Raw genomic sequence first — 23,336 nt, 5'->3', positions numbered from 1 at the left:
AATCCCTTGCAGATCAACGAGGCCGAGCGATATCCGCGCATTCAAATCCAACCAGCAATTCCCATCTTAAGAGGATGTCGCGCGATCAGCCTTTTTCCATTTAGAACAGAGAGAGATTCCAAACTTTCCGACTGTCATGTTATAACCAAAAGTTCTTTTATTAATAATCGATATGGAAGCCTAACATAAAAAATGCATTTTAGATAATCTATTTTAAATCTAACTTTTAAAGAATTTAATCTCTCTTTTAAGAGGAAAAAGAATACGTATCATAAGATATCATTTCCTGCGGAATCGGTAATTCCAATTTGATTCAATGCACTTGAATCGTTTGTCTTCAATCTGAACAAGATCTGTGAGTTAAATGAAAATCTACGGCGGCCTGGACAGTTTGACGAAACTGGAGATTCAATGGAGATTCCTCGGTCTAGAAGAGTTCCGTTCGCTCGCCACCGTATGACAGATGATCGTCGATTGATGGAAATACGCGGGCGCGACCCCGAGGCAAAGTCGCCGCATATTAATCTCGTATGAATGGTACGAACGGGACCTGTGCGAATATTTTTCTCTTTCTCCCCCCTTTTCTCCCTTTTTCCGTCAAATCGCGAAGCGCGCGCGCAAGTTATTTTTTTATTTTAAAAATAAACCGCGACAAAAAAAGAGAGCGAGAGGGAGTGAGAGGGATACGGTACCCCGCGAGAGCAGGCGGCAGAGTGTTGGGTGGGGAAGACACTCTCTTGATTAAAACCATCGATCTCTCACCGGGATTACGGATGCATTTAGAAATCAACACACGCGGTGGCGGCGCGCGCACGCTCCAACGCATCTTTCCCAGATCTGCGTTCTCCCTGATCATCATCTCACCCGTCGATATTTGACGCTCATACATTCGCGTTTACTTGCCATTCGCAAAAGGTCCAGTCTTTTAGAGGGCGAAGCTAAATCTGATGCTTCAAAATAAAATTTTTTAAATCCTTTATCTTTTTTTTAACTTCATATTCACTCTTTTTTAAATTTCATATTAATATCAATTTAAATACTTATTTTTCGTTTGTTTAGATATTTTATAAAATCTAAGAAAAAAAATATATATATTTATATTTTATAAAATATATATATGTATTTTTATATTTAATAAATAACTGTTATTAGTCCTGAAACGAAATACAATGAAGTCTTTTTACTTTAAAAAAGATAATTTACTCTAAAAGATATTAATGATATTAGTACGCAGTAATAACAATTGGCGTTTTTAATATATTGATTTTAATACAATTCTATACTAATTTTATTTCAATATCCAACAAAATGAACGTTGAAATCTGTATAGAAGTATATGTAGGTAATATAATATCAATATTAATATACATATAACATTCTACCAATATTCATGTAACCTTTAATGGGTTAAAACATGATTGTGTCTCGATGTAATGCGAACAGTAACCATTACAGTAATTATAAATATTCTAAAGGAAATCTGATTTTGCCATTCTCGTGATTTGACGAAAATCTGTCTGCAGTGTGTTTATCAATAAACCGATATAATCTAATTAATAGCAGAAACATTCAATTTCGCGACAGTTAATACCTCGTTTAGAGAGTGTCCAAAAAGATTATATTCATGAGGATAAATTTATCAATCTCGATTATCAAATTCGATTAACTAAAGAACAAATTTTTAATATCCATTTATATCGTTAAATATAATTTACTAACATCATTATTTAATCATTCACTCAAAGCTGGAAAACTGTCTTCTCAATTATACATAAAGTGGATGTCATTTCATAAAGACTTATAAATTATTAAGAGTTCTATTTTCAATTCTAGTTTTATTTTCAATTTTGTTTCTGATAGTTTAAAAATAATTCGAACTTAATTATTTCCATCTTTACTCGCGAATAAAATTGTTTCACGACAAACGAATACAATTTCAATAGTATACTTTATTTTGTCTTACGAGACTTTTTATTATTTTTCGTTAAATTTTTGAAATCTTTTAGTTACATAAATTCTAGAAAAAATGTCTTTTTAAAAAAATATCAATAATATCACAATAAAAAAGCAATGATACAAATGTATCTTGATATCAGTGTAAAAAAAGAAAATTATCGAGCATGCTTTATATCTCCAGTCAATACTCGATGATGAAGGGAGCATGATGTCGTGCCAAGCCGATTAATATTCCGTTCGGATCTTACTCACGTCCACCCTCACGTTCTCTTAAAACCTCGAAAGCCTCATCTCTACTGTTACTAAGGTAACCGTACGACGCGAAATTATTCGTAAAATGATCGTGGGTGGGCGCGGGAAAACGTCCCTACGTTTTACGGTCTTTCAGAAATCGCCTTGTGGCACGGCAAGTTCTCATCCTTGAATTATCTTTTCATCACGGTGATGGAAGTGGCTTATTTCGCCGCTTAATTTCGGAACGGCACTCGGTACATTTAACGTCGCGCATTGCCGATGCATGTCGATGCACATGTCGTCGCCGCGACGTACGACACGGGCACCGACGTATCGACTCGCGTCACACACGATACAGACATACACACTTATGTGTATATATATATATATATATATATATATATATATATATATATATATATATATATATATATGCTCGAATGTAACATTCATTCAATTGCATATACATGCTCTGGCGCGTCATACATACATTGTATGTATGCACGCACACTATAATTTAAAAATTCTAGGACGAACAAGCTTGCATTAAGAGTAGAAAAGAAAATTATTCATCTTAACGCGCATCTTAATCACATGATAAGGGAGAAAAATTACGCGGGATAACATGTAATGCACTTCTTTAAAAACATGTTTTACAAATGATAACGAATAATAATGCCATTAAAAAAAATTCTACACAAAATGCAAGTACGATATAAAGGTGGCAAATTAGCTTTTATCGTAAGACTTTTGAATAGTAGTATACACGTGGGCGTTCATACGTATATGCGACGTGTGCGGTGGCGAAGATAAGCCGACGAAAATACGCGAAGTCACGTATTTTATGAAGTATACTACGAACGAAACACGTATACATACATCTTGAAAATGCGGCGATGCATGTGTGTGCAGAATTTCGGCGGCATTAGTAGGTTTACGCGAAAAGGTAAACGTATTTTCCGGATGGGCTCGCACGAGGAACGACACGTGCACAATCCTTCTCTGCACGGGGATTCTGCAGATCAGGCTTACGCTTTATGTATCGTGCAAGTATATATGTATACAAAAGATGATATATAATTTAAATACACGCCAAGAGTGTAATGCATGGAAAATTCTCGTAAATAAAAATTAAAAATAATGTTATTATCATAAAATATAATTGAATAATTTTTAATAAAAAAGTAAATTAAAAGAGCTGTTATAAGTCAATGGATAAGTTTTCTCAGAGAAGATTTTCACTGAATTTATAAATAGCTCAGATACATGTATATATATTTAGACACAATAAAAGAAAACTTATTAAAGAGAGAAGAATGAGAGAGAAAACTTTATAAAATGAAAAATCAAAGAAAGCCTTAAGATCTTTCACCAAGATGCATATATATATATATATATATATATATATATATATATATATAAGATCTTAAGGTTTTATTTGATTTGGTACAATAAAGCACCGACGATTTTCTAATAATACTTTAATATTTTGGAATCCATAGATATAGATTCCAAAATATTAGTGTATATATATATATATGGATTCTCTCTCAAGTGTGTATATATATATATATATATATATATATATGGATTCTCTCTCCAAAATATTAAAGTATTATTAGAAAACCGTCAGTGCTTTATTGTAATATCGGCAAGTATACCTATTGTAGATTGGAAAGTCGATGGGAATGGACGTGACGAAATCCGATATTAAACCCAGTAAATAAATCACTTCCAGATTTATGCAGTGTGAGTCCGGAAAAATATTTTCGAACTGCGCTATACGAGCGTGTACTTCCGCACGCGCGTTTTATTTTCCAAACGTGATCGAACAGACGTCGTTATTGAGTCCGATGGACGTACTCGAGTACGATACCGCAGCGATATCGTGCGTGTTCCACGCAGTATCAAAATTAATACAGTGGTGTACCATAGTAACGAATATTTCCTTCACATTTGCGCGCGTTGCAAACATCAAGCATGTAACATGCGCGCGATTCCTGTAATGCGTTGCATTTTACTAGTTCTTGATGGAATGGCTGCTATAGGACAGAAACGACATGTAGAGAGATAGAATATTAACGTGCCGCGGGGACAAAACAACAGCAAAAGAAAAGCTAAAAGTGTCGGCAAAAGTACAATCTCTTCATTACTGTTTTCAATTTTCATTAAAAACATAATAATACATTTTGGACTTAATTAGCGTTTATAAAGTACGTTAAAGCATTGCACCGCTACAAGCTTTTCGCCGCTACGGATCGCAAAAGTCCGCCGGGATATTACGCTTCTTAAGCAAAGTTACAAAAGAAGATATCTCGTTGTCATCGTTTTACATCGTGCACAGCTTTATAATGAAGTTTGTAGCGACCCCCGACCTTTCAGCTGTACATGCCACTTTATCACTATTCGAACATTTCTGAAGACCATTATTTCCTAAGAGAGAGAGAGAGTTTCTCTCTGTACAACAGTAACTCTATATAATTCCGATCCAGATATAATACGGTTCTCTCAATATATTACAGTCGATAACAGTATTAGATACGTAATCGTAGCTATACACAAGTACGATCATTTTGCCCAATGGTAGAATCCTGCATTGCCTTCGATACACTGGAAGCTCGCAATTCCTGACAATAACCATGAAATAACAAAACATTTTCAGAAAGCGTCCCAGTTGCCCATTTCAGATTGCTTATAATTTCTATTCTCTTTCTAAAGTAATTTAAATTTTTAATTAAATTATATCCTTTTTCCTATATGTTTTTATTATTATTTTGTTGTAATTTACGTCGAATTATGATGATTATTGATTCATGAAATTGATTCCTCATTGATTTGATCATTATTATTCTCGTCATTTCATATATTTTATAATTTCCCTAACATGAAAAAGAACTTTGGACACACAATTCTCGATTTTATAATAATTGCTTGCGGTACTTCATACGGGCAGTGGGAAACCAAAATATAGTTTAATTCAATTGGAACCAAAATACGGTGGTTACACATGTAATATATGTTTTGCAGTTTCAGCGATTGCATTTGGTACACATGTCATTTTGCTAATTATAGATACCGAAAACGATAAAATATCTAATTAGCTAATTACAGACTCGTAACACGCATTGAAATTGAGCTTTCGATTGATTTGGTCTTTTCTCGCGAATTGCAAACGAATTCTGGATATTTTCAATAAAAAAGGTATGTTAAAACTATTTACTTTATGTGCTATTAAAACTATTCATTAGCATAATAACCACGATAATATCTATACTATATTAATTATTAACATGATCACGAAGATTTATTCATTAATCATCTTAATTAAATAAAGATAAAGAAATAAAAATATTTATTTTATTATTAAGATAAATGCTGTTTAAACGGAATCTTAAATAAAATTTATATTAGCAATAGCAATATCATATAACAAGTTTAGTGTACTTACGATTAACGTACACTATTTCAGCACCAGAACTCTATCGAATTTCCACAAATATTGATTTGTTAAATACGAAGACTCAATGTGCACTGTCGTCTCTGTCCTGAAAAAAGAAAATTAGCTTTACTAATACATATACATTTATATCATGTACATATTATACATGTATCGCATAGATTATGGCGTATAGATAAATATGTATACTCTCTACTATGTCATAGATTAAAATAAAAAAAAAACACCGGACGTACTTATAATAAATTCTTTTATCTAGCATAATTCAAATGCTTTTCAGTTTGAACGATATGCGTGTAAATTTTGCTTGTCATTGCTATTATGTTTGGAAATTATTAATCTGACACTATAAAATTTGTAATACATTTATTATATTATAATATATGCATAAGAGTAAAGATCATTATATATATTATTATTTACATTCATTTCATATCATATTATAGTTTACGTAGTTTATATGTATTAAATTTGTATAAATTTGTACTTTAACACATATTATTTTGCGTTTTTATATACATGTTTCATAGATAGTAAGGACTCTCCTTTCTCAATTATATGTTTATACAGCATGCGCCGCAACTTCTTTACTTGTAGAAAAGAAAATGCTTTGCCTTCGAGAAATAAGCATGTGCTCCGATATTTTCATTCGTATTTCTCGAAGCATTTCCTTCGATGAATAAAGGCAAAAGCATTTGCTGCAGTTTATTCATACGATCTAATATCTCCATTCATGTTCTTCAAAGCATCTCTCTCGATAAATAAAAAAACACAAGCATTCATTTTATTCGTGTATAGTCTATTACATTATCGCAAATTTTGTAAAATCAGCATAAAGATAAATAATTATGAGTAAAAAAAGTAAAAAGAATAAGAAATGCGCACTTTTATCGATTTTGATATATTTATATCTCATCAGAGTCAAGAAAGTAGATTGTACAAATTACAAAATAAATCCAACTAAAATCTCTCAAATATAATTACGAGGAAAAAATAATGTTAGCGTATATTTTTAATTAAAAACTGTTTAAATAGAAAAATTTTTTTATATTATTTTTCATATAAATTTCATATAAATTTTTAATTTTAAATTCATATGTATTCATTCTCTTTTCCATTTATTTTGAAAATGCATCCGTAATACTGTAAATCGACAGGTTTTTCTCTAAAAAATTTTTCTTTACACTTAAGTTTCTCTGCTTGTCAAATAACAATGAAATCAAAAACATGAACGTCGTTGCATAACGATGCAGAGCGCATCGTTCGTGCTTCCGGTCTCGCGCGAGGCTTCCGAAGCGTCGTTTTCGAGGTAACGAGCCATTACTCCTGGTCAGATTGAGGTCGAAGTTGCAGTATGTTTTTTCGATAATTACCAGCGCCATGTAGCCTCTCCTCCCCCCCTCCCTCCCCCACTCTCACCTTTCGCCCCACGAACGCGAACGAACATCTACCGCTAATATTAAATCAGGCAGCAAAAAAGTTGGCCGTTACTCCTGATATCGAGCGTCCAATTATCGCCAACGTTAAATCAGTTCGAAGCATTGTTTTCATCCGCGGAGAGGGCTCCTATTAAAAGTTAATGCATTTGTCACACGACCCACACCTTACAACATACATACAGATACACTCCCACACACGCGCTCGCACGATGGTTGTTAGGTTTTTAATGGATTTATGATTGAAGAGCACGACCTAAAAAATTCTCAATCTCTACCAAGAGAGGGAAAACGAGGAGCATCACAAATGAATACGGTTAATCTCATTGCATCATGAAGCAACCGAGCGCGGTGGGAAGATGAGAGGGATGCTCGGCTTGCACTTCATCAGCCTTTCTTTTAATAAGCACATCGAGCTTTTCGTGGTAGGGTCACCCATCCTCTCTCTTTCTCTCTTTCTTTTTCTCTCTCTGTTTCTTCTATTTTTTTTCTTCTTTTCTTCCCGTCAAAATGCGCTTCTAACCTTTCTACATTTATCACCGCCCACTGCAGCTTAAGCGGCAATTTTGTAGCGCGCTATGCATGTGCTTGCTTCAGCCGCCCCCGAGCAATCCCCTTAATGTGTACTTTTTCTCACTGTCATAATTGAGGAGCCGCCCAGAACAGAAGAAGGAGAAAGAGAAGAGAAGGGAGGAGGAGGAAGCCGCGGCACTATCCCTGGGAATGTTCTTCTCTCATAAATTCCGACCTTATGCCTCGCAAGTACGCGCCTTTGTACCTTGGTACGCCTCGTGTTACGATATTAGAAAAAATTTTCACGATTTTTCATGCGCCTCCAACACCTTGTACTGCGCCAAGGTATACTTACCATCCCGTACTTTTATCTAATCCGCTGACATAATTTCATTGTCGAGAGTGTATTTCAATTAACTTATTTCGCACGTTACCTACAACATTAGTAACTGAAATGTGCTTAAAAGAATTTCAAATACTATCTATTTTACAATAAACTAAGCTCTGTTTTTAAGAAATTTTTCCAATTAACTAAAAATAAAAGTATCGTTTATAGTAATAACATTATTACAGTTGATTGTCTTATATTGTCAGTGAGGAATTGATAAAATACACAGGACATAATTAGCATTTATCAGAAATATCATCAGTCATACTAGCAAAGAGAAATGTATTTATAATAATTTATTCGAAGACACAAGATATTAAAAATTTGGCTCTTAATGAGTGACATTTGTTTAAACATTGTTTGATATTTTATATCTTTTTAAAAGAATTCAAAGAGTTTTTAGAGGAATTGCATTGTAAGTGGTATATAATTTATAATGAAAAAAATGAGAGAGAGAGAGAAATATTTTTTCAACAACTATTTAACTTTGCATGAGATTGTCCAGAAAATACGCTCGTACCGCTGAAGAAATATAAATCCGATATCCCGAAGTGAAATACATTTATTTTTCTTCCTAAAGATTTTCAGCTAAAAATAAGCTTTCAACAGACGACGATTATCTTGAATTGAAAGTAAATATTTCGCGATATCTTGGCTTCTTAATAACTTTTAATAAGTTAAATGAATAGCTAATTATATTGCTTTTATCTTTAGTTCCGTCCTATTTGGCGTATCTTTATAGCACCGTTTAATTCCTGCTAAACAAATTTTCGATTCGATAAACTTGTAGTGAAATTTTCACAGCGATGAAAAGTAAGTCAAGTTCGTGATAGACAAGCTATTTTGCTTTACGCTTCCTGAGATGACATATCTAAAAATTTTATTACGAATATAACGTTACATCATTATATTATCTTTCTACAAAAATGCCCTTTATACGGTACGATTCATTTCTCCCTATTTTCAAACATTTTTGAAGGTATCTTGCAAAAAGATTTGAGGAAAAAACGTATTCTATATAGATTCCAATTATCAGATTAATATATTCTCCTAACATACGACATTTACTTTTCCAATTAATATCGGCGAACGATTAATTGTGATTGCTGAAACCACGTACGAATTGGAATCCTCTTTCAATTATCCCCTCGACTTCTCCAGATTTATCAATCGTGACAAAATTGTTCTACAATCTCTCGAAATTACTACCCGTTTCAGAGACTTGTCCGTCGATTAACGAGAAAACAAGCGAGCACGAATTCGCACGATTACATCCAGTTTGATCCCTTGACGCGTCATTGGCATCGTCGTCGTCATCGTTGTCACCGTCGTGCTTTTTTCTCATTCCCTCATCTTTGACATAGTGATCGGCTCGTCAAGTCGACTCGTTCAGTCTAGATCTCTCTTTCTTCCGCTCGTCAGCCGGTCGAGCACCAAAAAGGAGGACGTTTTGACCGAGACGTTTTATCGAGGGGCGAGCTGCCCGATCGACAATATCTCGACAATTCACCCTCGAGCGGAACGCTGCCGGTTCTGTTCGGTCTCCTCCATCACTACCTCTCACCTCCTCCACAACCATGTCCCCTCGTTCTTTCTCTCTCTTTTTTTTCTCTTTCTCGCTCGTTCTTCATATTTTTCTTCATTCTATTTTTCCCCGGAAGGAGAGCCGGCAGCCTGTGGCTGTCGTGTATTCGCGCCTCCCACTTTTCCGGCGCGACGGTCCGCATGTATCAAAGATACATAATAAATTGAATATTATATCCAACGATGCGAACGATGGAGTGAGAAAGAGAGTAAGATAAAAGGGGAGAAAGGCGGAAAGAGAGATAGAGGAGAAAGAGGGAGGTAGAGAGAAAGAAGAAAAGCGACACCGTATAGTCCTGCGGGCCTGCGCTATGAGGGTTGAGCGCTTCCCATCACGGCGAACGTCCCGACGCCGCTCTCGACTCGCTCGACGACGCGGCCAACTCGACGCAGTCAGTACACGCGTCTCGACGTCCGGGGATGCGTCTGACGATGAAGATATAGTATCGTCGCACGAACCATCGTTAATAGCGCGGGTGTCGTATCGTCGGTAAACGTATAAAATTCGCGAGAGACAAGAAGAGAAAAGTGAAAGAAAAGGATACGCGCGTATGGCGCGTCGTGTCATACTCCTGCTACTATAATGCTACACTTTTTTCGCGAGGTAATATTCTTCGACGAAGTTATTGAAAATTTTTCTTTTATAAAATTCGATAACGAAATAATTTATCCTTAAATTATGCTTTTTTTTCGACGGACTTTTATCACAACGGAGCGGCGAGTAATGTTCGAAAACGTGGATTCTCTCGGTCTGATCGAAGTGAATTTGACATCTAAATAACTTTTATTGTGTCGATAGGCGCGAGTGATTTTTGTAATTTTTTGATGATACATTATGTGTGTCTGGTGTAAAACTGAAATAAAAAAAGGAAAAAGAGCTATGTCCGTTAACTCATCAATTATAATAGAACTGCATTTTTCTTTTTTTTCATGATAAATTGTCTCGATACAGAACATGGCTCAAATGGGATCTCAAATAAAAATCAGTCGACACAAACACGAGTAAAATCTATGTTACTGCAACGTTAAACGTAAACGATATTATTAAAAGGACATTTTGGAGCATTTTACGCAAGATGTGAGTTATTGCGCTATATTTCACATTTATGCGTGGGTGCTGTACCTTAGATACTTTTTTTTCTCCCATTATAACCCGCATACCGAACGTGCTTCTCGTATGACAAACAGAGAAGAAAAGTAAAAGATGTACGAGAAATAGAAAGATGCGCTTATTTATAATACCTTACAAGACAAAATCTATAAATATATTTAATAGCTAATGACTCTCAGCGTATTTATACTCTCTGAAATAGATAAATTTTAAATTATTATTATTATTAAATTATTGGTAATTATTATTAAATCTATATTTAAAATTATAAATTTATAAAAATATAAATTTATTGTTGATAAAAAATTTTAAATAATGTCATTAATACCTTATATACGGTGATCGTTTTTTACATTTTTGTAAACAAAATGATTTTTTTCTTTATAAATTTATCATTTTTATCATAATATTTAGAAGATCACTCTCTTCATATTACATAATTAAATATACTTAATTAACCATTCCACAAATTCAAATTAAATTAAATTTGCTAAATTAAAATATGAAATTATGTACAAAAAGATAAACTAATTAAATACTTTAACCGATGAATAAAGTTCTTTTGTTAATTTTACATATATGCACGTATGACTCGAAAAAATTTCTCTTTTAATTATATCTATCAAATAAAAAAATTAATAATGTTTCAATTTTATTGAAAAAAGGTAAGTTTTTAATGATGATAATGCACTAAATGCATACATTATCGATACTTCGTACATGCATTAAAAATAAATTCACATTGATCTCATAAAAAAAATTACGTTTATATTCATCAGATTAAAAAAAATTGAAAGAGTGCGTGTCTAGAGAAAATAAAATTGATCATAAAAAGTATTAAGATTATTTTATCAAAAAGATACACATATAATCTACAAAATGAAAGTAATTACATTAATATTTTTAATTATGCGGATTACGAAATATTAAATAAATATAAATATTTCTAATAAAATACAAGGATGAAGAAATTATCCAGAAAATTTTGTCAAATAATTTGTTAAAAACGTTAAACATATTTCTATTATATATTTTTATTGCATATTTTTTTTACATCTTTCGAAATTCGATTTAATGTTTCTTCATGATTATAAATGTCATGCAACGTGATGTGATTATACAAATTCATCATTGCAAAATATTTAGAGCAATTCTATTCAAATGAAATGATATTTATGCGCGATCTGCTTCATACCCGAATTAATCCATTTCCTCACAATGCCGGTCACTCATAAAGTAGACATATGTCTGTCTGCGATATTATATGCTGGAATTATTCTTCGCATTATGAAAGACAGCCAGAGAGGGAAAGAGCGATCTGGTGCGGTGCAATAGCTGGAATAAATCATTCAGGAGTGATATAACGTCGTCGGTATGAGAGATCGCAGATCGCGAAGATCTCCGGACGAAATCAAATCCGCCGCATTTGACGGGCTATATTATCATAAGAAAAAAGATTATTGAGAACCGCCGCTGAGATAAAGTCTCTCGGTAAATTGATCAGCCGTCCGGGAGTTTTTCCGCAACGTCGTTTCGGACACGATTAACTCGGCTCGAATGCGATTTTCGAGTGACACGATTTATCGAGCGAGGATCAACGAGCGGATCAAAAAGAATGACTATTAGAAAGAACGACAGTTTAAACCCGGCGACTAAACCGGTAAATTCTTTCGTCATATATCACTTTTTATATTTTCTATTCGTATTCGCGCGATAGGTATCAATGTCATACTTCGGGTTAGCGTCTCTCTCGTGTTTCGCGTTGTCATTTCATCATATTTTATAGCAGTCGTTACGTATTATCTGCCAAATCTTGTATTGATCGTGACACGGAATGATAAATCGTTCACGTACAAATACTACAGGAATTTTAAGTCAAAATTTGGTCGAAACAAAAGAAAGATTATTACGTAAGAAACTTATTAAAATATTGAATATGTATTCCTGAATATGAGAGTTTCAGAGTTATATATGTTATGGGAACATTAAATCGATTTCTCTATTTTTTAAAGTTATTTTTTTTCTGAGAAAAAATCGAAAGGTATCTTTAAGTGAACTAAATTGATCTTTCTGTTCTAAATTATAAAACAAAAAATATGAACTATTCACACCTAATCAATATATCAATAATTTTATTATTTTATTTTTCCTTCTTTTCTATATTTATTTAGGGAAACGTAATATTAGATAAACAGATTGTCAAAGTTTTCATGCAAATTTTAAAAGCAATGATAATATATATCCAGTATAGTCCAATTTCCGCTAAAATGATAGAAAAATCATTTTGTTTTATATGTATATCCTATTATTTTATATCATTAACCATATTTTTCATTATAAATATTATCTATTTATAAAAATACTAATAATATTCATACTAGTAATATTAATAATAACCATATTAATAATATCTATTTATAAAAATACTGCTATTATATGTGTGAGTATTCGCGCATACAGCATACAATTCCGACTTTCTCTTTTTCTCTCTCTCTCTCCTCTTTCTATTTCTTTCTACTACACCTTAAATTTAAAAATTTTTTTAGCGTATTGAATAAAAGACTTAGAAGAAACGTATGTACGGAGCTTTCTCCTTGTGCTAATCCTTTTTTGGAAAATTCTGAAATTCCAACAGTGAAACGAGAGAACAGAAAACTTTCACAGTCATTATTCCACACAGCGAGAAGTAAATTTACGTTCGCGGGAGGAAAATTTGGTCGCATATAAATCTCCGCGATTCGTGTTTCTCGTTTAACGTTTCTCGGATTTTAACATTTTCCCGAACGCGGTTTCTATCGCATTGCCACATAGTAGGATTGGTATTTCAGATCGGCATTAACTTTGCTTGGCTCTCCTCTCTACGGCGATTGTTTGCGAGCAAACAGGCCGTAGTTGTAAACACGCTTAAGAGTATAAAAGATGATATTTTATTTGTATAACGACGTATCGTGTTTTTATGGGTGTTGATATTGCCAATCTCTTCGCAGTAGACGGTTTCCGATAATGATGAAAGTCAGATTTAATAGATGCAAAGCTTTTACTTGGCGCCTCGTAGAAAATCACCTTCGTAGTAGGCGATTGCAATGGTGTCGGCTATTGTAATATCAAAAATAAGTAATAAAAAGAAATAAAGAGAGAGAGAGAGAGAACAGTAAAAATGCACGTCAATAATATAGCAAGTAAATTGATGAATCGTGATAATAAAAATTCAATAAAGACGTGTGGAAGAATAAAATGCATTCAATCAAAGGATAGACATAAGGATAGACAGAAAAAATATTTTTAAAAAGAGATATCGAGAATCGCAGAAATTACAGCAGCGGAAATGGAGCGAGAATTAAACTCCGTGGCGCGGATTAAAATATTTTCACGCGGCGATAATTGAGGAATAAAAGATTTTCGCTGTGCTCGAATAAATCAAGTCCTCTTCGGCGCGCGCGACCTCGGATTTCTCTCTTTCGTATCTTATCGAATTGAGATGTTGCCGAGAGATATATATGCTGACCTTAGATGGAACGTAAAAGTATTCCGTCCGTATCGTATAGAAGATTCATAAAATAAAAAAAATATAATAAAAAGCAGATATCTTGGATAGCGCTAGGATAAGATGCTTGAATTTATTGCGCAAGATCAATCGCGATCGAGATACGTCGTGATTTTACTTTACCAAATGTGCCGGATTAAAGTCGAAGAGGCGAAGAAGCAGAAGAGATCGAAATCTGAAATAAAATATGAAAATAAAATCTTTCGATCCAAAATATTTCTTTATGTGCAAATAACCGAACCGGGAAGATTTTTGCTCGGCCGGGAAACTAAATTTGAGCTTAACAGCTTGGCCCCGGGTTTTTCCTTTGACTTCCATCAGATAAAATTGCAAGAGGAGAAGCTGCTTCTAAAGACTCGAGAGGTAAAAGAACCCTGAGGGAAGTACCAGTTGGAAACTGAGCTCGAAATTAAGAGCAGAAGAAGACGGGTGACGGGAATGACAACGATGAAAATATCTCGACAGAGATATTCGAAAATGAGAATATTTCAATGCGATACAAAAATGGCAGAAATAGTCAATGGGATAATATCATGTATATTTCTTGACCAGGGGGAGGGAACAGAGATAGGGGAATCTCTCGAAATCACGATGCTTTCGCCGGGAGATCTTTCAGTTCATTCCGGCCCGCGAGGACCATCGATCACGCGTAAGCGAGATAGGACAAAGAGCCCATAATCTGACATCGGTGTGCGGAAAGAGGGACGATGAAGACTGACGGAGAGCGAAAAAAAGGAGAAGAGTCCTGAGAAAGAGAAAGGATAACGAGAAAATTACGGAAAGAGATAAAATGTGTATGAGGAGAAGAGTTTTCATTTATTCCTGTTGTAAATAAGAACAATTACTCGCGGCATACAAGTACAACGAGGAGAAGCGTTAAATTTCATCTCGTGCACAAACTGAACTCTGCTACTAAATGGCAGAGATAGTTATTTACAAGATGGCATAAAGTATAATTGTCCCGCGCGTGTTTCCCCGAAGGACAACGACGAAGGACGAACGATCCCTTTTTCCAGGATCTAGGATATACGATCCAAGTCCGATGAAACATTTTAGCGGCCGATTCTTCTCGGGCACGTACATTATATGGAATTGCCGTGAACTTAGTAGCGTTTATACGTCGCTTGACAAATGTATCGATCGAAAGGAGACAGGGAGAAGCGCGCAAAACGACGAAAAAAGGGACTAAAAGAGACACAAGAGAGTATGGAGCGTGAGAAAAGTTCTCGCACACGTTAACCAGTTCGCCCGCCTTCGGCGGTTCGAGGGTGGTTGCTTCACCCCCCTGGAAGCTTCGTTTTCTCGCGATAGGCACGGCCGATTAAGTGAGTCGTTCCTCTCTTTTTACTTTTAGTTTAATTTATAGTTTTCAGCTCTTATATGTTTTGTTTTTTTTAAGTCTCTCCATTCTTTCAAACTCTTGAGATTATTTTTATTATTTTAATAATTCCTTTCTTTCTCTTTTGTTGCGTTATTGCATTACGAACAACGGTGCAGTTGATCATTAATATTGTATATATCTTTTCAATAACTTTTTACGGAATTTTATTTCGGAATATGATAAGATTCTCATTTATTTCTTTTTCTTTACATTTTATCTAAAATGTTGTGACATTAAATAATAGTAAAATTATAAATATATGTTAAATTTCAATAATATGTGCAGGTATAAAGGAATATCCTGCATGAGTATGTATTGATTTTAAAGAAATTTTTGAAATCATAAACTCGTAATATCATTATCAATATTATATTGTGTGCTTTATATACATTATTTGTACGTTATATTAATTGCTTTATTAAAATTAGCTTTTATAAATCGATTTTTAATATATAAATCGAAAGTAGAATATGGATAAAATATATTTTATAGTTTGCATGAAATATGTGAAAATATAAAAATATTTTTAAACAAATTTGCAATTTTCAAAAGATATTTACATAATTTATTATGCATAAAATCTATTTTAATTCGAATAATAAAAGCTTCGATGCTTCCAAAACATAATATGTAATATAAAGTTTCGCCTTTGAATGCATCTTTAAATAACCATTGTTTATTTTAATACATTCAAACATTGGAATAATTCGCAAACATTTCGCGAATATGCGTTGTTATCATTCGGCTTCAATTTGTGTTACTCTTTCACAATTTAATTAATTAATTAATTAATTATATTTAATTAATTAACTAACTAACGTTTAAATGTTAATAATTATGGCATATATTAAAATGTGATGGAGAAACCTATCATATATATTGTATTTTATAACAATTATCACCAGTTAATCGGACCTAAACACAATAAACGCCATTTGTACGAGAAATTTTCTCGTAGAAAAATCCAAGACATGTAGGGAGAAAGACAGAGATGAGAAAATGAGACAGAAAGAGCACAAGTTTGTTGTTATCGTTCAGCTTTTCTTTCGTTCTTTCAGAATGAGGGTGGCACGGCTATTACTGTGCTGCGTACTTCTCGAAGACTACAGCACCAATCTCGGCGGAACGGCAATTACCAGTGACGCCATGCGCCAGGACGGTCCCTCGTCCGCGACGAATCCGACGCTATCAGGTACATAGCTATACACACTCATCTGCATATTGCCGGTTCCTTTCCTCGCTCTTTCATGTTGCTTGCGGGAGACTCCCGTCAACGTTAATGGCACGCGCCGAGGAATGCGCGCGAACAAATATCCCGTATTACCGCCGGAAATAGAAAAATAAAGGACACTCGTCGCTCCAAATGTCTTTTAATTTCTCTCTCGGTACAGTTCTCCTCTATACGATAAACATTGATGATCAGAGAAAATACTTAGCTTTCGAATATCTTTCGACCTATATGTACAATAAAATTCACAAAATTATTCGTTTTATCCAAGTTATATAATGCATAAATTATAATTTGTCGTGAATATAAATTATCTTTCGTCGCTTTGCATAATTTAGAAATAGTTTACAATGTACAAGATGAAAAAACCAAAGCGTTATTACATTGTTTTACACAATACAGAACATTATTTAATAACAAAATTCACTTAATTAATATTTAATATCTTTTAATAATATTAATATTTGTTCATCCAAATAATGTTGTAACAAATATTTCTGTCATATTAATCGATTGCTAAAGTTGATCAACAGAAATGATCTCAATTGATTCCTTAAATATTAGATGCTTCTCCCAATCGTTATTAAAACTTGATCTATATAAAAAAACCAATAATTCAATATATAAATATATCAAGCTAAAATATGTAGAAAGAGTTTGTTTTCGGTGTATCGATGTTTCGGTTTAATCTTTAAACCTTAATTTTGTTTTTTCTAAACCTCAATCCCAGCTATAAATATGTACCTTCTTCAAAAAATACGCAGTGTCCCATTTATTTGAAAAAATCGTATGTTTTACTCATGTCCATAATTAAACATATTTGACCGGCAATAATCGAAGGGTTTCTTTGCTGCCAAGTCGTAAATAAACGCTATAACGTCACATGTTTCCGACACGAACGGATATCTACTCCGCGACGTCTGAAGAGCTTTCCCGCGAAGCATATAAAGCTTTGTGCAAAATCTGAATAATGCATTGTGAAATATTATCTATACGTGGCGGATTTATACGGTGTTGCCTCGGCGATACGTTGTCTGCCTTTATCATAAAGCCCGATAATATTTGGTGAAGAAAAGAAGAAAAATATCATCACACAAATCTCGATTCGATATACAAAAACACAAGGTTTTAACAGCTTTAAATGAATAAAGATACCTTCAAAAATAATTCAACTCTTATTAGGATTTAAATAATCGCAACAAGAGTTTCACATTAATTACAGAAAGAGAAAGAGAGAAAAATAGATAAGAAAAAAAGTGAAAAGAAGATTAATATATTGCACTCCAACGATTATAGCGAAACTATATTTACCATTATACATTAGCATAAATATAAAACATATGCAAAATATATCTATTCTCATATTCGCAAACGGATGATATAAACGGCTTTTCGCAAATTCCCCAAAAGCCCCATTGTCATTTCACTTTTGACTCTGCATCAATTTCCCGAATGTTCTCTGAAAACCATAATATCAACGTAAGCTCGAAAATACTCGAATTTAGTTTAATGGGTAAATACGTCATGAGCTTATAAAAGCTCACGAGGCACTTCAAAGAGTGTATCATCGCCATGTCGGCGTTGAATATAGTAACGAATTTGCCGAGCAAACTCGATGCATGCAGATTTCATTGCCGTTTATTTTTGCGGATTGTTCATAAGTCGCGGCTTACACGCCGTCAGAGATCACCTTCATTTTTTTCTCTCTTTCACAGTTTCTGCAGCCGGGAACACATTATCTGCCGCGATATTTTATAAAGCTAATCGCCAGTGCATTCACAGATACGCGACTGGGAAATCTATGCGTGTCGAACCGAGGGTATACGGTTCTCTCTTTTAATCGCCGACATTGTGAAAAAATAACGCAAGCATTTTATATTTCATATGAAAATATAAATTATAACATCTACGCGAATAATAAGGAGAGAAGATAGAGAGATAAATGGGAAAACTTAATTAAAATTATTATTTATATAAATATATCTATTGCATTTTTGTAATATTTGTATATTTGTACTATTTTGATAAACTATTTCTATGTTATTAATTAAATGTTTATATACGTTATAAATATTTTTAAAATTTATTCTCTAAGAGAGATTAAGAAATCAAGTAAAAGTGATTTTACATTTGCCATATTCTTCCCAAGAGGAACTTCGTCAAGGAGACTTCTTGTCGTGCGCATCTCACCGTTCGGTAGCGTCAAAACGCAAAATTGTCCGAAACGCAAAAGAAAAAGGAACTACACGAAACTTTATCCGAGTGGTCGCGAGTCGAGAAAACTAAACGGGAGCGAGAGAAGAATGGAGCCGCGGAGAAAACGTTGTCGTTGGCGGGAGATCGTCGTCGCGTCCGAAGTTGAAGTGGTTCTAACCGGCTCGGCATTGCGACCCGGTCCATGCCGGTTAGTTCGCCAAGTTTTTCCTTTGAGGATGAAAGATATTAATTAAACTGTCACAGACACGGTACCCTGCGCGCGCGCGCGCGCGGAACCCTGCCCAACTTTATTTCGCCACTTACAAGTTTACCACTTAGGTGCGGCATCGTACGCGGGCAGGCGGACGGCAAGTCATCTTTTTACGACACCAACGCGCGATATTTATGCGCACGATAGAGAACAGACGGCATCACGACGAGTCACGCGAAAACGTGACGTGCGCACGCAAAAGGATTGGCCAATTATGCGCCAACAAGCATGCTGTTTGATATATGCCATAAGACAAATCATTTTTATGCATTCTTTTTCCTTTTATTTATATTTTATGTATTTGTTTTTTTTCAACTATATATTTTGGCTACAAATATTTGTACAATATATAGTAATATACGAGTTTCACAAATTGCACAAAACAAACCAGAGAATTAAATTTTGGAAAATTTATCTCAATTTTCAACAGGAAAAAATATTATTCGCGGAAAATGTATCCATTATCAAAGCAAGCTCTATATCCTTTTGTCAATTAAAGTTTCCTGACTCTTTTATGTAGACTCTTTAGTAGACTTAAAAGGAAACGTCCGTAAAGCGCATAATAAATGATTCTTCTATCTTGTGTGCGTCAAGTTTCTTTATTTAACTTTACTTATCCGACATCTCTCTTTTCTGATAACTGACAGCGCTTACGTTTGACATTTCGATAGTCGATAACTGATGCATGAAACTGAAGCGTTATGTATAAAGATGAGAACAGAGTGCATACTGAAGCAAAATTGGCTAAGGGCATCCGACCTTTGAACTGACCCTGTTCCACAGAGCAAGGCTCCATGCTTCAAACTTACAGGAGAAAATGTCTGCAAGCGAGATACGCCAACAGTTACGTCGCGTTAGTCATCAGGTGCAGATGTTGCATGATGTAATGGACACTCATCTCTCAATATGAAGAATTAGTAGAACAAGATAATCTCGTTTGGATTTAGAAAATCCAATCGCAACTGCTATAAATATATTTAGTGTAAAAGGATTTCATTTTTAAAAATCATCAAGAACAGAAATAATTCTCATATAAAATATTCTTTCTTCATTTCTAACTCCATCATAATATATCATAAATATAGTGAAATAAAGTTTATAATTATTTGTTGTAATATAAGTATTTTCTAAGCGTATTATAATTGATACTTTTGTCTAAAGATGTGTATGAACATTCCATATTATATCCATATAATAATATATGGAAATATTTATTCAAGTGATACATGATTTCTTATAAAAGAATTTAACAATATAAATCTCCTTTTTTTATTTTTATCATCTTTGTAAAATTAACCAAAATTTAACAAAAAATAACTTGTTCAAAAAGGATTACGTGTTGTGCGATAATATGAAGTGATAAAACAATCGATATTGACAGAATGTGTTGATTTCATTCGTAAAACGATCAAAAGATAATGTAATACAAGCTGTATGGCATTCTATCATTCGCTTCGAATAGTGTAAAGATCTTATCTATCAAATGACATGGTACGCACGTGATGTCAGCTTCTCGTGTGTAATATACTCGTACGTGTCCATCTGCGTAATACGTGATGTCGCAATACGTCTGCCTATTCGCGCAGTGATACGTCATTCTAGATAGTTCATAATACGAATATACCGATTCTGAACATGCAGAAACAGAATTTTGCTCCAACCGCAATTTTTAGTTCTTTAGATATAAAGAGAGAGAAAAGATATAAGCACATTTCATATGAAATCTTAAAGTCGCATGAAGAAAGTTATGTGTCGCACGCGTTTGAAAAAATGTGCAATATTTCTTTAAATCATAGCAAAAAAAATAAGCGTGTAAAAAGATAAGAATGTACGAAATGTAAGTAAAAGCATAGAAACAATTTCAGTGATTTTACGAGAATGTCGAAACAGATTACAATTAATTTCCACTCTGACAAAACCCAATCAATGGTAATTATTCATGGCAATAAGCAAAAATTAATCAACTATAAATATTAAATATGTAATGACAGGGTTTTCAAACAGTAATTCGCAAAACATGGATTCATCAAATATAAATGTAAAAAGCTCAATAATGATTCATGAATACGGATTTAGAATTAATGCCGCTTTTAATCAGAGATTGAAAATAATCCGTGATTATCTCCGGTTATGAAAACCAGCTTTGCATTTAAAGTAGGAAGTAATCGCACGGCAAAATTTCAGAAATATCGCTCCGATCGCGTCAGGAGTGCGATTAAGACGCGAGATTAAAGTTTCGCATTTAGCGTCACAGGTGCAATGCGGCTGCGATCCTCTGAGAGTATTCCACGGAAAGCCCTTTTAGATGTTAGCTTATACTACATAACTAAGATATATATATATATATATATATGCATGTGTGTGGATGTGGGTGTGGGTGGGTGTGGGTGTGTCCAGCGTATAACCAGCAAAATGTGTTTCGTTACCGTAGTTAACTGCGTTTGCACAACACACGGTACAGCTTCGACCATCATCTCGAAGCCGCCTCTAGTCGCTCGCATCTGAGCACTACTGTTAACACCGAGGAAGCTCCAATGTAATGTGTAACGTTAAGGACGTGGACCATGTATAGAACCAATTACATTTGCGATTATATAGGTATACATCAGCATCGGGACGTATGCAATTGCGGCTATACAAGGACGTTGCGTATCTTCTCTCGACCGTTTCAATTGTCGTGAACAAATTTGAAATTGTGTCTTCCTCCGCTAGGAATTCACGTCGTTAGAATATTCATTACCGTGAGAAACCTTGCCAACATTAAACGTTTTAAGCGTTTAATTTATTGCAATAATTAAGCAGCAATTTTTAAGTAGCTATTTTTTAACAGAATGCGCGCAATTTTCTGTAAAAATTCTTTTTAATCTTTCAAAAATACAGCGAAGAATGAACCTTAATAGATGAAATTTAACGAAAAATATTTTTTGCTTGTGAGCGAAATCTGACTTTTAAGTGAAACTTTTTTCATAGTGTTTTATTTCACGAGACGTGATTAGATGTAATGCTAATTAGCGCGCTAATTAGAAAGCTGTTGCAACACAAACTGTGCAAGACAAGTCTTTATCATTCGTAATTAAAAAATAAATGCTCGAGATTTATGGTACCGATAATGTCTGAAAGAATTTAAATTGCATGAAATAGAGATTCGTTAGTTATACACTTAAAACTTCAACAAACTTTTAGCCATGTAACACACCGGATTAATGCTAAAATAATCGATGATACCGGAACAATCGCTCTTCGTACTTTGACTTTCGGAAGTCTGTACACAGAGAAAGTGTGTAACTTCTGAGACACACCATATCACACCCCGTTAGAGAACCGGTGCGCATGTGTTTGTATAGCACATGCGCTTAATATTAATATGTGCTATACGCCTATACGCCGGTGAATGAGAAATAGTTTCAAGCATAGTTTCCCAGCCGCGCTCACGTACTAGTAGTAATCTTCTTACACGTTAAGGACACGCTACGGTACCAGGCATACGTGCAAGGGCTCGTATTAAAGGACGAAGGAGCGTGAGATGAATTGTGAGTGCGTAATATACGCGCATATGTCCGCTATTTGCGCGCGTACGTACATGCACATACATATTTATATCTGCGTACAAGGGCGTATCTATCGTCCGGTCGAAGTTTTAAACGCAATTTTCGCGCACCCTCTCACACGCGCTCGGTTCACACTTATAGCTGAGCGATAAAAAATGTTAGCAAATGCGGTCGCAAATTTATAACACTGTGTCTTCCACGTCTGTGCATACCGTGCACCGTGTATGGTTACATCTCTCTACCCGCTCGCAAAAATATACATATTCCGCTTCTATTAATGCTGAAATATTTAATTCTCCGCACGTCGCGCGGCATATACCCGACAGCCGCCTATATTCGGCGTGTTTATTGCAACAGGTAAAACTATAACTACACCATACAGGATGAAAATTCGCGGCCATGCTTTACCTAGCGAATCCTTTGTTCAACGAAAATGTTGAAAGGCTAATAATTTTCGTGTTACACGCGAATGAAATGAGGCGGCTTGCG

The 23,336-nt window shown here is 34.3% G+C and overlaps 2 protein-coding genes across 2 annotated transcripts in view; one reads left to right on the top strand and one right to left on the bottom strand.

Moving 5' to 3' along the window:
• Positions 1 to 4,316: 4,316 nt before the first annotated feature.
• Ksh (transmembrane protein 167A-like protein ksh) overlaps positions 4,317 to 23,336 on the bottom strand; it is a 52,165-nt gene continuing 33,145 nt past the window's right edge. The window contains exons 3-4 of the mRNA XM_083108039.1: positions 5,639 to 5,735; positions 4,317 to 4,817 (exon numbers count right to left, since the gene is read on the bottom strand). Coding sequence (XP_082964165.1) covers positions 5,651 to 5,735 — 85 coding nt within the window. The 3' untranslated portion in view covers positions 4,317 to 4,817; positions 5,639 to 5,650. The remainder of the gene's footprint in view (positions 4,818 to 5,638; positions 5,736 to 23,336) is intronic.
• The window catches only part of LOC145976716 (lachesin), a 45,543-nt gene continuing 32,167 nt past the window's right edge, over positions 9,961 to 23,336 (top strand). Inside the window, exons 1-2 of the mRNA XM_083108037.1 lie at positions 9,961 to 10,172; positions 16,663 to 16,796. Of these exons, the coding sequence (XP_082964163.1) occupies positions 16,664 to 16,796 (133 nt within the window). The 5' untranslated portion in view covers positions 9,961 to 10,172; position 16,663. The remainder of the gene's footprint in view (positions 10,173 to 16,662; positions 16,797 to 23,336) is intronic.

Source organism: Camponotus vicinus, unplaced genomic scaffold (assembly GCF_025532165.1).
Source record: "Camponotus vicinus isolate PSW18456_S1 unplaced genomic scaffold, iyCamVici1.0 SCAF_9, whole genome shotgun sequence".
NCBI lineage: Eukaryota > Metazoa > Arthropoda > Insecta > Hymenoptera > Formicidae > Camponotus > Camponotus vicinus.
The sequence above is the reverse complement of the archived record's forward strand: the minus strand, read 5'-3'. Positions and strand labels throughout refer to the sequence as shown.